The sequence below is a fragment of the Ahaetulla prasina genome, chromosome 7 (assembly GCF_028640845.1).
Source record: "Ahaetulla prasina isolate Xishuangbanna chromosome 7, ASM2864084v1, whole genome shotgun sequence".
Lineage (NCBI taxonomy): Eukaryota > Metazoa > Chordata > Lepidosauria > Squamata > Colubridae > Ahaetulla > Ahaetulla prasina.
The window spans coordinates 10137946-10155899 of NC_080545.1; the positions used below are offsets into that span (position 1 = coordinate 10137946).

The 17954-nt window shown below is 44.5% G+C and overlaps 1 protein-coding gene across 3 annotated transcripts in view; it reads right to left on the reverse strand.

The window, feature by feature from the left end:
* Positions 1-7904: 7904 nt before the first annotated feature.
* Positions 7905-17954, reverse strand: part of NDUFA9 (NADH:ubiquinone oxidoreductase subunit A9) — a 29402-nt gene continuing 19352 nt past the window's right edge. For 2 of the 3 annotated variants that reach the window (XM_058190012.1, XM_058190014.1), the window contains 3 exons: positions 13792-13887; positions 9613-9679; positions 7905-8186 (listed from right to left, as the gene is read on the reverse strand). In XM_058190012.1, the coding sequence (XP_058045995.1) occupies positions 8013-8186; positions 9613-9679; positions 13792-13887 (337 nt within the window). In that variant the 3' untranslated portion in view covers positions 7905-8012. The remainder of the gene's footprint in view (positions 8187-9612; positions 9680-13791; positions 13888-17954) is intronic. The other variant, XM_058190013.1, reaches the window with a different exon arrangement.

The window sequence follows — 17954 nt, forward strand, 5'->3', positions numbered from 1 at the left end:
CATGTTTGATCACCGGGAAGTACTTGGAAACGTGTCCTTTGTGAGTCATCTTTGCCGCAGGTGAGCTTCATACGGCCCCACTGGGCCAGCATCACTTTACCAGGATAGGATGCCTGGCGAGATCTAGGTGATAATAATGCCTCCATGAGAGGTGAATGCTAATGGACATTGACCATGGTTGTCTGTTCCTTGAATGAGGACTTTGGGTTGCTTCGTTAGATGAGCCATTTGTTTTGTCTTTGGAGATTCTGTCTCTTTTTTAATTAACATAACATAACATCAGAGTTGGAAGGGACCTTGGAGGCCTTCTAGTCCAACCCCCTGCCCAGGCAGGAAACCCTACACCATCTCAGTCAGATCCAACATTTTCTTAAAAACTTCCAGTGTTGGAGCATTCACAACTTCTGCAGGCAAGTCGTTCCACTGATTAATTGTTCTAACTGTCAGGAAATTTCTCCTTAGTTCTAAGTTGCTTCTTTCTTTGATCAGTTTCCACCCATTCAAAGAAAGAAGCAACTTAATTAATTTCCCCCCCGACATTTTTAACCTTTAAAATTATTACCGCTTTCCGTTATTGGAATTTTTTCCTTAATTTCAACGTATCCATAGGCTGATTGTTTTATACATATGCATTCTTATTTCATAGTCACTTATTCGTATAATATATCCAATATATACATATATGACGTATCGGTATATCGTATTACACAAAATAACAGCAGCTAGAATCATCTACGCACAATACTGGAAAAATGATAGTACTTCCTCTGTTGAAATGGTGATAAAAAAAAAGGGTTAGAATGTGTGGAGATGGACAGGCTAACAATGGAAATAAATGGGAGTTGAAATATTTTCTTAATCAGGAACCATGAGATAACCATCAGAAACGGCTCAAGCAAACCATCTCTTAAATCGACTGGAATTATAAGACAAAGCAGAATGAGGTACAATACAATCAGATTTGCCAGATTCAGTCAACAACAGTGTAATTCGACAAGGGCAGTGATTCGCTTCACAATAGTAGCAAGAAAAGTCATAAAACAGGGCAAAACTCACTTAACCCATGTCTCCCTTAACAATATCCATGATTTGGGGCTCAATCGTAGCCATGCGTTGAGGGGCCCCTGTACGTAATCTCAGAGGGCAGAGGAGTGGTGGGTTGCTCCCCGTTTGGCCTGGTTCTTGCGAGCTGGTAGTAATGGTGTGGGAGACTCTGCCCACCCACCCCGACCTCATCACTGACAATCTGCGTGTGCGCGTGCTCCCATTGTGAACCGGTAGTAAAGGTAAGTGGAACTTACCCCTGGGGCAGAGCCCTTTCTAATCATTGTTGCTGCTATTTTCACTTCTGTCTTTGGAGAGATTTGAGCCCCCAGAATAGGATAAATTCGGATTTTAATAAGGTAACCTGAAGATGAATGAGGTTAGTAATCTTGGAAGGTCTACCGTGATGGTCACTAAGATAACGGTGGAGAGTACAAAGGTTCTTTCTTTCTGCACAACTACATGGAGTAAAATAAATATACTTGCCAGCTGCGGGCAAACAAACTTTTGGATTAATCCATACACGGAACCACAGAGCAATTAGCTCTCCTTATCTGGATCCCTCTCTGGGCACCCCTAAGGCTGCCCCACCCAAACAGGACATCCTGGCTGATGGGTCCATTCAGCAGATGTTATTCACCACAATCACAACATCCCCTCGCCGGCTTTACTCGGTGTCGAAGGGGGAAAAAACACGCAGGCTACTTTTGTAGTCCGTCAGCAGCCTACGGAGCTGGCAACGGAGTTGGACAGGGATGAGGCTGAGGTGAGGCCAGGGCCATCGGGAAGTGAGGTGCGGACTCCAGAGCCTGATAGTAGTGAGGCAGAGGAACAGGAGGAGCCTGTTCCTAATGTACGCACGAGAAGAGCTGCCAGAAGGCAAGAGCAGCTCAAGCAGAGAGGACAACTCAGGAGTACGGCCAAGAGATTATTGGCCCCTCCCATAAGGCTTAAAACAGACCAGCACTGATGTTTCAGCTTTGCCGGAAAACAACGTTGTAGCTGCGTCTTCTGCTTCGTGTGCGTCTTTGTTTTTGTGGCTTCTGGACGTTTGGACTAAGGTTTGTGAGATAACTGAAGAATTTGTGTTTGGGAGGCATTTGTTTTACTTTGAGTTGAACAACGCTGGGAATGAAGTAATTCCCAGCTGTTCGAATAAAGTTTGTTTTTTCCACGGACTACATTTATTGCTACCTACTTGGGTCTGGGTCACAACCGCTGCCTCCTACAAATCAGGCTTGAGAGGAGCAGGTTAAAACAGTACAGGTGGTCCTCGACTTACGACCGAACATTTCTGTGGTTAAGCGAGACATTTGTTTAGTGAATTTGTTAAATGCTAAAAGTTACCCAACTAAGTATTAACTGACATGGTGATTTTTGTATATACGTGTTTCACTTTTCCTCTTTATACTGTAACTGCTATTCTAATAGCAAATCCTTCATAAAAGTTATTGTATTACATTCTTGATTAAGTTATCTTTCCATTGATATATAATTTTATGGTACTACTCCAAAAAAAAAGTGGTGTTATTAGCTAGTTTTAGAAAATACACTTTTCCTAAAAGGTTTCCACAATTTTGGCCATATTGTACGTGTAGGCCTTGACTTACAACCTCAATGTTTCAATTGCTAAACGAGACAGTTGATAAATGGATTTTGTCCCATTTTAGTGACGTGAATCCCCTCAGTTGTTAAGTGAGCAACATGGTTGTTAAGTGAATCTGGTTTCATTGACTTAGCTTGTCAGAAGGTCACAAAAGGGGATCACGTGACCTCGGGACACTGCAGCTTATTTCATCAGGATGGGATTCTTTTAAAAAGTCATCTCGGAGCTGGCAAGTCAACTTCCTCGTGCGATAGAGTTTCCTGCAGCTTTTATGGCGTTCGGTTTGGAAATCCTGAAGCTTTAACGACGGTTTGCAATGGTGGACTTTCACAAGCAATGTCTATTTTTATGCTCTGCATCTGTCTAACAGGCTTTGGCAGTTACAGTTCCCCACCCCGAGTCTACCCACCCTGCTGCCTTAAAACTTAATTTTTAAGACCAAGCCTTGAAAGATTAAGAGATGACCGAATGTTTCTGTAAAATATATATTGATGTAATCAGCTTTGACTTTGGCTTTCCCCTCTTGGAGGGCAAGACAGGTCAAATGGCACATAAGTGTTGTGTCTTGTCCGCTCTCACCGCACGTGTCTGCTTATCTGCTCCCGAACAGGGAGGAATGTATGCCTCCCGGCCCCAGTCCTGGCTCCATGCCCAGACAAGCTGCAGAGGAGGGAGCATCCCCCGGCCCCAGCCCTGGCTCCATGCCCAGACAAGCTGCAGAGGAGGGGGCACCTCCCGGTCCCAGCCCTGGCTCCATGCCCAAGCAGGCTGCAGAGGAGGGAGCATCCCCCGGCCCCAGCCCTGGCTCCATGCCCAGGCAAACGGAGCAGCTAGACCCCTCCCCCTCCTCCACAGCATGTGAGCCTGAGGAAAGTTTACTTCCAACAGCTGATTGGAGTGACCCTCGCATCAGAAGATTGGATAGGGGGAGGCAACAGAAGGAAGGGAGGGGCAGGCCTTAATGAGTGCTGAGTCATGGAGCCACACCCCATGGCCTATATAAAGGATCTGCTTTCTGGCAGTCTCTGAGTCAGGCAAAGTCGAACTTATCTTGCTGAAGTCACTTACTGGTCTTCTGCCTGCTCTGAGGACTTTGCTAGGACTTTGGGCAGAGCTGCAGAGGCAAGCCTGATTCGGATTTCCCTGACCCGGCCGTCAGCGGAGGAGTGGGACACGACATCAAGGAGCAGAGCCCAGAGGAATAATGCAGATTCTAGTACAGTGTTGGCGAACCTTTTGCGTTCTCGCGGGCCAGCCCGCGTGCCGGAAGTGGCACACGAAACCGTCCCATGCCAAATGCGCGGCCTCACCGGCTCCTGTCACGTTCCTGCGCTCAAACGCGTGCCGGCCAGCTAGCCATCGCGTGTGCAATGCCAGCGACCATGGAAATGCAGCGATCCATCGCGCATGTGCGTGACGCCAACCCGGAAGGCAGGGTGACGGCTCACGCATGCACGATGGATCGCCACACTTTCGGGGTCCGCCGGCACCGTGCATGTGACGGCCAGCTGGCCAGTGCATATTTGAGCGCAGGAACGCGATGAGGAAGCAGCGAGGCTGCGTATTCGGCATGGGATGGTTTCGCGTGCCACTTCTGGCACGCGTCCCATAGGTTCGCCAACACTGTTCTAGTGAATCATACATCCTCTTTCTAAAATGTTTGAGACCAGCAAACAAACAGGCCAAGCCTAGCAGGAATTAACTAGTCAAAAGAGAAGAAATAAGCAGGAAATTAGTCCCAGGAACAAACAGAGGCAAACCCCACAATTGTTCTGAAGTCGGGTGAATCTAGGACAAACCTAGGCCATCGACTAGACCACGTTTAAGCGGGATAATCCAAAGATTCAGCTATACAGTAGTGGCCAAAATTGTGGAAACCTTTTTGAGAAAAGTGTATTTTCTAAAACTAGCTAATAACGTCACTTTTTTAGGAGCAGTAGTACCCTAAAATAATGTATCAATGGAAAGATAATCTACTCAAGAATGTAATGCAAATAACTTTGATGAAGGATTTGCTATTAGAATAGCAGTTACAGTATAAAGAAGAAAAGTGAAACATGTAGAAAAACAAGATATACAAAAATTATCACCCTGCCAGTTAATACTTCGTTGGGTAACCTTTAGCATGAATTATGGCCTTACAACATCTTCCCATGGAGTGAAGCAAGTCTTTTAGTTCTGTAGCTCTTCTAATGGGAAACCAAGATTGAATGAGGTCTTCTATTAACTGGGTTTTATTGCTGGGTTGCTTCTGACTTAACAAGTTTCTTTAGTCGGCTCCATAGATTTTCAATTGGGTGAAGGTCTGGGCTCTTCCCAGGCCATTCCAGCAGTGGAATAGGATTCTCTTGAAACTCCCCCCAAAAAAGTGGTGTTATTAGCCATCAAACCTCAAAAATACACTTTTCCCAAAAGGTTTCCACAATTTTGGCCATTACTGTAGGTAGTCCTCGACTTGCAACAGTTTGTTTAGTGACCGTTCAAAGTTACGATCACACTGAAAAAAGTAAACCTATGACCATTTTTCACACTTAGGTCCATTGCAGCCATCCCCATGGTCGCGGGGTCAAAATTTGGGTGCTTGGCAACCGACTCATCTTTATGACAGCTGCTGGGGTCCGACCAGCGAAGCCAACAGTGAAGCCAGTTTTGCTTAACAACCATGTTACTAACTTAGTTAGTAACAAAGAGCCAAGGCGGCGCAGATGTTAGAGTGCAGCACTGCAGGCTACTTCAGCTGACTGCTAGCTGCAGTTCAGCAGTTCAAATCTCACCAGGCTCAAGGTTGACTCAGCCTTCCATCCTTCCGAGGTGGGTAAAATGAGGACCCAGATTGTCGGGGGCAAGAGGCTGACTCTGTAAACCGCTTAGAGAGGGCTGTAAAAGCTCTGTGAAGCAGTATATAAGTCTAAGTGCTATTACTATTCCTTCCTTCCTTCCTTCCTTCCTTCCTTCCTTCCTTCCTCCTTCCCTCCCTCCCTCCCTCCATTCCCTTTCTCGTTCCTTGGGGCACAGTGGTCAGAATGCAGTACTGCAGGCTAATTCTGCCCACTGCCAGCAGTTCGATTCTAACTGGCTCAAGGTTGACTCAGCCTTCCATCCTTCCGAGGTGGGTAAAATGAGGACCCAGATTGTTGGGGGCAAGAGGCTGACTCTGTAAACCGCTTAGAGAGGGCTGTAAAAGCTCTGTGAAGCAGTATATAAGTCTAAGTGCTATTTGCTGTTGCTATTAGTGCCTGCAGTGATTCCCTTAACAACTCTGGCAAGAAAGGTCGTAAGTTGGGGCAAAACTCGCTTAACCAATGTCTCGCTTAGCAACAGAAAAGCTGGGCTCAATTGTGGTTGTAAGTCAAAGACTACGTGTGTAGTTGTAGTAGTAGTAGTAGTAGTAGTAGTAGTAGTAGTAGTAGTAATAATAATAATAATAATAATAATAATAATAATAATAATAATAATAATAATAATAATAACACCATCTGCCTGTAGCAAAGAACTGGTGGGATCATAAGCCTGAAAAAGTGATTGAAAATGAGCATGCAAAACTACTGTGGGATTTCCGAATGCAGACTGATTAAGTTTTGGAACACAATACCCCGGATATCACGATTGTGGAAAAGAAAAAAGTGTGGATTGTCAACATTGCTATATACCTGGTGACAGCAGAATCGATGAGAAACAACTTGAAAAAGTCACCAGATATCAAGATTTGAGAATCGAATTGCAGAGACTCTGGCATAAACCAGTGCAGGTGGTGTTGTGTCTCGCCCAATCTCACCACAGCCGGGGTCTGCTTATCTGCTTCCGAACGCTGAAGAATGTCCTAGCATGCCTCCCGGCCCCAGCCCTGGCTCCATGCCCAGACAGGCTGAGGAAGGGGCATCTCCCAGCCCCAGCCCTGGCTCCATGCTCAGACAGGCTGAAGAAGAGCAAGTATCTCCAGCCCCCAGCTCTGGCTCCATGCCCAGGCAAATGGAGCAACTAGACCCCTCCCCCTCCTCCACAGCATGTGAGCCTGAGGAAGGTCAATTACCAACAGCTGCCGATTGGAGTGACCCTCGCTTCAGAAGAATTGATAGGCGGCGGCGTCAGAAGGAAGGGAGGGGCAGGCCTGAATAAGTGCTGAGTCATGGAGCCACACCCCATGGCCTATATAAAGGATCTGCTTTCTGGCAGTCTCTGAGTCAGGCAAAGTCTAAACATATCTTGCTGAAGTCACTTTCTGGTCTCCTGCCTGCCTTGAGGACTTTGCTAGGACTTTGGCAGAGCTGCAGAGGCACACCTGATTCGGATTTCCCTGACCCGGCCGTCAGCGGAGGAGTGGGACACGACAGGTGGTTCCAGTGGTACTCGGCACACTGGGAGTTGTGCCTAAAGACCTAGGCAAGCACTTAAAAGCAATTAGCGCTGACAAGATCACCATTGGTCAGCTGCAGAAGGCCATCTTACTGGGATCTGCTCGCATAATTCGCCGATACATCACGCAGTCCTAAACGCTTGGGAAGTGTTTGACTAGTGATCTGTGATATGAAATCCAGCATAGTTATCTTATTTGCTGTGTATACTGTTATTTTGTATAAATAAAATAATAATAATAATTGTCATTGGAGCACTTGGTACCATGTCCAAGAATTTTATAAGATACATCAACAAATTGCAGCTTCCTGCAATAACACCAGCAGAACTGCAAAAAACTGCACTACTTGGAATATCGTATATCTTAAGAAGGTACTTTGTTGATACCTAGGACGCTGGCAGCAACCCGTATCAACCATCAGCACCAGTCAATGGTATTTGCGATGCCTTTTTGAATGTTCAGTTGACTGAGTTTCATATTTAATGAATAAAGTAAATAATAAAAAGTCAGAAGTTGGGTTTTCGATTTCATAATAGGAGTTGAACTTTTCCAGTTGTGTCACTGGTGCTGTTTTCCACACCAGCTTACAAGCAGCCCTTTTAACAGCATCACAATTTAACGTTTTAACCATCTTGCTGGTGTTTAGTACACCTTGTTTAGTAATGTTTTCCAAGGTCCTTTAGAGTTACTTTTTCCCCCCAGATCTTTGCATTATCCCTGTACTCTACTTGAGAGGGGACTCAGCTGTTGAGCTACTTCAGTTGTAACGTAATTTCTTCCCTGGATTATATTTTGTTAGGCCAAGAACCCCTTGGCAAAGATTAAATAACTACCATATGTCAAAGTAACAATCGAGATGGCTGCTTATGATCGTAAAACAAAGCAAAGTTGATAGCAAAATAACGTGGATGTGATTTATCTAAGATTTTAACGTGCTTTGTACAGAATTCTTCAAACCAATGAAGACAAACGTAATTTTCAGCCCGGAAGTCTTGAGGGATTCCTATGTTACATGTGAGTGACTGGGGTGGCCGGTTTTGCATCTTCAAGTTCAGCGTCCACCCAGAATGATTGACGATGACGCCGCAGAACTTCGATGGCCTTCATTTCCAGCGGAGTTGGGTTGATACCCAAGTCTTCCAAGCCAGGGAGATCAGGAGACCTCTTATCACAGATGTGCAACTTTAAACAGATAAGAAAAGACAAATGTTGTTCCACCCACAGTTATGTATTTAAATTTTGCAATGATTAAATAAGACAGTCATAGCAACCAAGGTAGATTAAGGGAAGGGGGGAAAGATCATTTGCTTAAGATGTCTCATGCTGACGGTATTAAAAAAAAGGTTTTTTACCCACACCCACACCCACAAATCTGCTATTGAAAAGATTCCATATTCATTAGAAAATTGGTCATTTTTAGTGGATGAAGCAAATGTGGGGGTTTGTTTTTTTTAACATTTAAAAGAGTATGATGGGAAGAAAAATGTACCGGTTCTGACTTAAGATATTATTCAGTTGCTTTTTGTATAAGGGGGCAAGAGGTACAGTAAGTACCTTAGAATAGAATAACAGAGCTGGAAGGGACCTTGGAGGTCTTCTAGTCCAACCCTCTGCCCAGGCAGGAAACCCTACACCACTTCAGACACAAATGGATATCCAACATCTTTTTAAAAACGTCCAGTGTTGGAGCATTCACAACTTCTGGAGGCAAGTCGTTCCACTGATTAATTGTTCTAACTGTCAGGAAATTTCTCCTCAGTTCTAAGTTGCTTCTCTCCTTGATTAGTTTCCACCCATTGCTTCTTGTCCTGCCTTTAGGTGCTTTGGAGAATAGCTTGACTCCCTCTTCTTTGAGGCATCCCCTGAGATATTGGAACACAGCTGTCGTGTTTCCCCTAGTCCTTCTTTTCATTAAATTTAGACATGCACAATTCCTGCAACAGTTCTTTGTGTTTTTAGCCTCCAGACCCATAATCCTCTTTGTTGCTCTTCTCTACACTCTTTCCAGAGTCTCTGTAAATATTTTCACAGCCCTCTTTTTGACTCGTGCAGGATACAGGTCCTCAATGGAAGGCAGGTTGGTAGCCATTGTTTTTTTCCGCGGTTCTAATGATCCCTTGAAGTCTGTGTCTGTCTTGTTGGGTTGCAGAACCAAACCAGACAGTTATAGAGGTGCAGATAAGATCCATGGCCTTTTTAAAACTTAGGATTTCCATGAATTTTCCAGGACAAGAATGATAGGGCAAGTTCCCTTATCTTGAGATTTTCAATTGCTTTTGTTCCTTGTTCCTTTTCTTAGAAATATCTCCTACAGTATTTCAAAATGAAGGTGACTTATTGCAACGCAAACCTAGGGAACTGCCACATCCTGAAGAGGGACATGCCATAATAACCTTGTGTAAAGGTTGTTAAAATCAACATTTCTTTTCTGGCCCTTAAAAACACAACCTCCCCCCCCCCCAGGTTATCTTGTTCTGTGTTTTGATACGACATATTTTGCTATGCTCATAATGGTGTTATCTGCTTGTAGCTAAAGGGAAAACATCCGATCAACAAGAAGAAAAATGAAACTGAAAAAAGTATGAACGATAGCAGGTTCTGCACTCACCCGATCAACTTTGTCTCTTGTTATCAACGGCTCAAATGGATTAAGCTCAAAATATCTCGCAATCAAACTGCAATTAAGAGGAAGAGCGACATCAGAATAAATTCAAGCGGTTTATTTGAATCCCTGGACCAAGGGTGAAATGCTCCCGGTTCGGACCGGATCGCTCAATCCATTAGCGATGGCGGCGGGTGGTTTGGAGAACCGGTAGCAAAAATCCCTCCCCCCCCGCCCATGCCCAGCTGAGCCGCGTGATCATCAGAGGTTTTTTTTTTTACTTTTAAAAGCAATTTTTCTTCGGTAGAAAAAATGCTTTTAAAAGTTAAAAAAAAAGCCTCTGATGATCACGCAGCTCAGCTGGGATCATCAGAACCTTTTAAAAGCATTTTTACTATAACCCTCTTCGACTGAAGAGGTTGTAAAAAAGAACGCTTTTAAAAGGCTCCTCTGGCGATCCCAGCTGAGTTGCCTGATCTCAGAGGTTTTTCTTTTCTTTTAAAGGCATTTTTTTTGCCTTTAAAAGAAAAAAAAAGCCTCTGATGATCAGGCAACTCAGCTGGGATCGTCAGAGGAGCCTTTTAAAAGCATTTTTTCTAGAACCTCTTCGGCCAAAGAGGTTGTAGAAAAATGCTTTTAAAAGTAAAAAAAAAAAGTTGACCATGCCCACTCAGTCACATTACCCCACCCCCACCCCACCAAACCATGCCCACAGAACCGGTAGTAACAAATTTTACATTTTACCACTGGCCTGGACTATTTAAATCGGAATATCTTTGGTTTCGATATATCAAAATTTCTCTACTGACCGAACAGAACACAGCTCTTTGTAGCTAAACACTGCAACCCAAATACAGGTAGTCCTCAATTTATGACCACAATTGAGCCCAGAATTTATGTTGCTAAGTGAAAAATCTGTCATGTGAGTTTTGCCCCATTTTACGGCATTTTCTTGCCAGAGTTGTTAAGTGAATCACTGCAGTTGTTAAATGAGGAACACAGCTGTTAAGTGAATCCGGCTTTCCCCATTGACTTTGCTTGTCCGAAGGTCACAAAAGGGGATCACGTGACCCTGGGATACTGTGACCGTCGCAAATGTGAGTCGGCTGTCAAGCATCTGAACGTAAATCACATGACCCTGGGGATGCTGCAACGGTCATGTGTGAAAAATGGTCCTTTTTGCAGTGCAGTTGTAACTTTGGTCACTAAATGAACTGTTGTAAGTTGAGGACTACCTGTATTCTACTGAGTAGGATCTATTCCCCAGAATGGACCAACCGGAATGCTCTTTCTTCATCTCCCACTGCAGCCTGGTTACAGGGGTGAAATGCTCCCGGTTCGGACCGGATCGCTCGATCTGGTAGCAATGACGGCGGATGGTTCGGAGAACCGGTACCAAAAATCCCTGCCCCACCTCCCCCATGCCCAGCTGAGCCGCGCGATCATCAGAGGATTTTTTTTTTTAACTTTTAAAAGCATTTTTTCTTTGGCCAAAAAAATGCTTCTAAAAGTTAAAAAAAAAAAAAGGCTCTGATGATCGCGCGGCTCAGCTGGGATCGTCAGAACCCTTTGAAAGCATTTTTTTCTACAACCTCTTCAGCCAAAGAAGTTGTAGAAAAAATGCTTTTCAAGGGTTCTGGTGATCAGGCAACTCGGCTGGGATCGTCTGGGACCACCCTGAAACAGCGAAGGACTGGCCCATGGTGTCTCTGCCAGAAAAAAAAACAGAGCTTCGGAGGGTGGTGTGTGGCGACCTGTTTTTGCTGGCAGAGGGCTGCAGGAGCCCATCGCAGGCGAAAACGGAGCTCGGGAGCCCGTTTTCACTGGCAGAGCTCTCAGGCCACCACCTGCGCCCCGACATGAGTGTCGTCGAGCTGGCCACACCCACCTTGGCCATCCCGCCCTCCCCGCACCCCTGCCAAGGTCAAACACAACCCTGATTTGGCCCTCAATGAAATCCAGTTTGACACCCTTCATCTAAGTAATAAAATACTGTCAAAGATAATTACGGGAAATGAAGGTTATGCATCTGAAACTAGGGGTGTGAAGTTCGTTGAACTTCAGCTCAGAAGGAAGGGGGGGGGGAAGAGATCCCAGAACAAAGACCAGCCTTTTAAAAGGCTTATTGCTGAAGCCATGATCTAAAGACAGTGCTTGATTTATTGAAGGGAAAAACCTTTGCAATATATAATCATATAAAACACACCCTCTTTTGAGTTCTATGGCTTTATGTATCAGGACACAGTCAAAGTCACCCGACCCTTAGCCGTTCCTCAAAGAGAGCAAATACAACCTCAGATGAACAACGGCATCACGCGACATATTACATCACGTGTCATAAATATGAGGCCTGTCATCTACACACATGCACACCTAGGCAAGGCAACTCACACAGGTTTTGAGACCCGGGAACTCATTTCAACGATACGATCTTCCCACGTCAAGGGGACATCTTCGGAGGTGGGATTCAGCCGGTTCGCGCGAACAGGGAGTGGTGACCGGGAGTGGCAACCTGTATCCTATATCGCTGTGTTTTTGACGCTGCACGTATGTGTGGATGGTGCGTGTGAGCAAATTGCCGTGTTGTTTGATGGCGCATGCATGTGTAGATGGCGCACGCAAGCGAATTGCCGTGTTTCGTGATGCCGCACATACGCACTCACATATCCGGTGCTAGGCGAACCGGTAGCTACAGTATGCGAAGCCCATCTCTGGACATCTTGAGAGAAACCAAACTGGGCTACACTCAAGATTTTTGACTGGGGTGCTGCCTACAAATGTTCAACAGCTGTGCTACTAACAGAACAACAGCGTTGGAAGGGACCTTGGAGGTCTTCTAATCCAACCCCCTGCTCAAGCAGGAGTCCCTATATAATTTTAGACAAATAGTTGTCCTGTCTCTTTTTAAAAGCCTCCAGTGATGGAGCACCAACAACTTCTGGAGACAAGGGGCCGGAATAGCTCAGGCTATAAGGAGCCTGTTATTAGAACACAATAGCCTGCAATTACTGCAGGTTCAAGCCCGGCCCAAGGTTGACTCAGCCTTCCATCCTTTATAAGGTAGGTAAAATGAGGACCCAGATTGTTGGGGGGGCAATAAGTTGACTTTGTAAATATACAAATAGAATGAGACTATTGCCTTATACACTGTAAGCCGCCCTGAGTCTTCGGAGAAGGGCGGGATATAAATGTTAAAAAAAAAAAAAAAAAAGCTGTTCCACTAGTTTATTGTTCTCGCTGTTAGGAAATTTCTTCGTTCTAGGTTGCTTCTCTCCTCGGTTACCTAGAACTTTGGAAAAATTTCCTAAGTGGGAGAACTGGGGAAGAGCTACCACATGACTAACACATGACCCTTTGTTTCGGCTGGAAAGGATGGCGACTCACGAGGCATCGACAAATTGTAGCTTATGCGTCGAGTACCAAACAAACGAGTACCGGGACAAAATTTTCTCATCAAAATTCATCGAGTACCCAAATTCGACGAGTTTCAAAGCAGCCGAGTACAAAGGTACCACTGCATTGTAATATCTTAAAAAGTCGCCACAGAGCAACTGCAACCTGTAGCAAGATATGGGGTAAGAGGAGAAGGCGTCTTAACGCTGTACCCCCACCCGGCCAATTCTTTTTTCCCCTGTTCTCATGACACTTCGGGTGTGCTGCAAGCCGAACTAGAATTCCCAGGGTTAATCCATAGTTGGACTGTAAATCTGTTTTTCTTTTTCTTTCTTTCTTTCTTTCTTTCTTTCTTTCTTTCTTTCTTTCTTTCCTTCCTTTCTTTCTCTCTTTCTCTTTCTCTCTTTTTCTTTCTTTCTTTCTTTCATTCTCTTTCTTTTCTTTTTCTTTCCTTCCCTCCTTTTCTTCTTTTTTCCTTTCTTCCTTTCTCTCGCTTTTTCTTTTTCTCTCTCTCTCTTTCTTACTTTTTTTTCTTTCCCTTCCTTCCTTCCTTCCTTCCTTCCTTCCTTCCTTCCTTCCTTCCTTCCTTCCTTTCTCTTTCTTTCCTTCCTTCCTTCCTTTCCTTCCTTCTTTCTTTTCTCTCTCTCTCTCTCTCTCTCTCTCACACACACACACACACACACACACACACACATACACAGACACACACACAGACACACACACACGATTCAACATCCTTAAGGTTCAGCCTATGAAGGAACCCCCCACCAACCAAGTAACCATCTGACTTACTGGTAGATGGGACTAGGCACGGGGTACATGAAGAAGGGTCTGTGCATGACCGAGTACAGGTACTTGACCATGTCATACAAGAAGTATCTGTGAGGGCTGCAAAAGAAAAAAGAAAGAATGAATTTATTATAAATTCTTAAATTATAAATTCTTGAGATGAGAAATATGCAGTATAAAAATGAGTTACGAACTTGTGAGTGGTACAAGTAGTCCTTGAGTTACAAGGGTTCCCTTAGTGGACCGTTCAAAGTTACAAGGGCCCTGAAAAGGTGACAGGACCGTTTTTCATTTACAGCTGTTCCAGGATCAGTCACATGATCCAAATTCAGAACCTTGGCAACGGACTTCTATTTATGGCGGTTGCCATGTCCCGGGGTCACGTGATCACCATTGGCGACTTCCTGACAAGCAAAGTCAATGGGGGGGAGAGCCAGATTCACTTAACACCGTGGGACTAGTTTAACAGCTGCAGGGATTCATTTCGCAACGGTGGCACGAAAGGTCGTAAAATGGAGCAAAGTTCATTTAACATGTATTTTCACTGAGCAACATCGATTTTGGGGCTCAACTCTGGTCATAAGTCAAGGACTGCCTGTGTTTTGCATCTAAACTGGGATGTTATGATTAGTGAATACAAAGACAGCTACTTTTCTTTGCCTCCCAGCTACAAAAGTACCAATCTTGTGTCTGTGGAGGTTCTCACCTCATCCAGGTTATAGTTGTCTCAAAGGTGCTTTTTTCAAAAGTCAACTGGACTGTTTGATGATGATGAAGACCTTTGAGTTCTCATCCAAGAAGTTTCATTCCATCCTCCCACCATCCAGTCACAATAGATGAAGCTTCTTCTTCCTCTTCTTCTTCCACTTCTCCTCCTCCTCCTCTTCTCCTCCTCCTCCTCCTCCTCTTCTTCTTCTCCTCCTCCCTCCTTCTTTCTCCTCCTCTTCTTCTCCTCCTCCTCTTCTTCTCCTCCTCTTCCTCTTTTTTTCTCCTCCTTCTTCTCTTCCTCCTCCTTCATCTTCTTCCTCCTCCTCTGGAAAACTGTCCAGTTGACTTTTGAAAAAGCACCTTTGAGATTATTAACAGATAGAAGTTAGGTAGGATAGAATTGAATTCTTTATTGGCCAAGTGTGATTGGATGCACAAGGAATTTGTCGTTGGTGCGTATGCTCTCAGTGTGCATAAAAAGACAAGATACACTCGTCAAGAATCAAAAGGCACAACACCCACTGACAGCCATACAGTACAATAAGCAATCAAATCATACTAGGACATCTTCTGCTAATCTTCTGCTATTTATCACTTTCACCATTAACCTACGAAAAATTATACAAATCTTTCCACAGCTGTTAGACTGGGACTTGATACACCAATATGCTAATGAGATGAACGTATATAACGACCAAATAACGAAGGCTAAAACTGCTGCCAATCCAATCCTACCTGTGCTCAGCACACCCACCTACAAGGATTGTGTATGTGAAGGGGCCTCTGGTGGCTCAGACTGCTAAGACAGTCTGTTATTAACACAGCTGCTTGCAATTACTGCAGGTTCATGTCCCACCAGGCCCAAGGTTGACTCAGCCTTCCATCCTTTATAAGGTAGGTAAAATGAGGACCCAGATTGTTGGGGGCAATAAAAGTTCACTTTGTATATAATATACAAATGGATGAAGACTATTGCTTAACATAGTGTAAGCCGCCCTGAGTCTTCGGAGAAGGGCGGGATATAAATGCAAATTAAAAAAAAAAAGGTTGAGCTGTTCTATTTACAGCAGTGGTTCTCAACCTTTATAGTGCTGCGACCCCTTTAATACAATTCCCCACGATGTGATGACCCCCAACCGTAAAATTATTTTCATTTTGAATTTATCGCGCCTGAAGCCGTATTGGCTAGCGATCTGAACTGTTTGCGATTGCCTTGAGAACGGAGGCATTAAACGGAGACTCCTCCCCTATTAAGTTTATGGCGCCTGAAGCCAGATTAGGCTAGCGATTGGGAGTGATTGCAGCTGGCTTGAGAGGGAGGCATCAGAGCAAAGATTTCTCTCTTTTTTTAATTCATCGCGCCTGAAGCCGAATTCGGCTAGCGATTTGAAGAGCCTGCAGCTGGCTTGTGGAGTCAACCATTGGAGCACGATTCTAAGACTCGCAAGTATACTTCCCATATTTCCGATGGTCTTAGGCGACCCCTGGCAAATCGTCATTCGACCCCCAACGGGGTCGCGACCCACAGGTTGAGAACCACTGATTTACAGTATCTATTTCTCTTGGGGGGTGTGGGGTGCCTTAAAGCCAATCTTGACTCCTGGCGATTGCAAGACTGCAATCTTTTTGGCAAGGTTCCAGAAGTGGCTTGCTATTGCCTGCTTCCTAGGGCCGAGTGTGAGCGGCTGACACATAGACACCCAAGCAGGCTGTTTGCTCAAGGCGAGGGGCTGAATTGTCTGTCTCCCAGTTTCTAACCTGCTACCTTAATATTTGGCTGGCAATAAAGAGTAAGGGAAGGTCATTTTTATTTTTTTTCCAAAAGTTTTTAATAGGCAAACAAACATACAATACATAATCCAACATTCAGTGTATCATCCGAGTACATCTTTTGTGTCTTCTTACTCCTCTGATATTTATCGTTTCTAAATATCATCATTTCTTTTATTATAACATTTCCTGATTTTCTATTAATACATTAATACGTTTATCGTCTTTCTGTTCTATTAATATATTTATCTTCTTTCTCTTCTTTCTTCACTATAGCACTATCCTATCTGTATCTCTTCTCTAACCAATAATAGAATTGCCCCCATATTTTAAAGCAGGGGTCCCCAACCTGTCGGACCTCAGGGACCACTAAATTCATAATTTTAAATCCTGTGGACCACTAATATGATCTGCTTAATGACTGGGTGGGTGGGTGTGGCTAGGTAGTCATGTGACTTGGTGGGCGTGGCCAACTTGATGTCACTCACGTTGAGGGGCGCCTCGCCGGCCTCTACTCGCCCCTCCCCTCCTACCCACTCCTCCCCTGCCTGCCTGGGCTCCTTAGGGCCCCAACAAGAAGCAGAAAAAATAATTGCTACCAACCTGCCTTCCATCGAGGACCTGTATACTGCACGAATCAAGAAGAGGGCCGTGAAAATATTTACAGATCCCTCACATCCAGGACATAAACTGTTTCAACTCCTACCCTCAAAACGACGCTATAGAGCACTGCACACCAGAACAACTAGACACAAGGACAGTTTTTCCCCGAAGGCCATCACTCTGCTAAACAAATAATTCCCTCAACACTGTCAGACTATTTACTGAATCTGCACTACTATTAATCTTCTCATCCTTCCCATCACCAATCTCCTCCCACTTATGACTGTATGACTGTAACTTTGTTGCTGGCAATCCTTATGATTTATATTGATATATTGACCATCAATTGTGTTGTAAATGTTGTACCTTGATGAACGTATCTTTTCTTTTATGTACACTGAGAGCATATGCACCAAGACAAATTCCTTGTGTGTCCAATCACCCTTAGCCAATAAAAATTCTATTCTATTCTATTCTATTCTATTCTATTCTATTCTATTCTATTCTATTCTATTCTATTCTAAGCAGCCACCATGAGAAAGAGTTGGCAAAACAGCTGGCTCAGTTCAAATTGGATCTGACCGAGAAGACTCAACAGAAGCACCTCACTGAGGACTAGGAGCATAGGCTTTCCAAGCAGAGGGAAGAGCTGCGGGAGTGCAAGGCCAGGAGGCCAGTGGGCTGAGATGGTCAGCCAGTTCCAGGCCATAATGCAGTCCCACTGGAATAAGGTCCTCCGGCTCTTCGCCACCAGCAGCACTTCCCTCGGGCCTTCGTCCAAAGCCCCACACCAGGAGGCTGAAGCAGACCCCAACCCACACAAAAAGACCCTGAAGGGGGAGACTGTCTTCAACAACACAAGTATTCACTGCACGTATCCGGTCCAGGGGCCATAACTTGAGGACCCCTGATTTAGTGCAATATTAAAAAAATGCAAATAATTTTTCTGCAGACCACCAGTGGTCCACAGACCACCAATTGGTGACCACTGTTTTAAAATATTCCGATTCCTCTCTTTCTTTTAACTATCAAGGTCAGTCGATTTCATTTCTGCACAATCCAATAATTTCTTAATTATTTCTCCT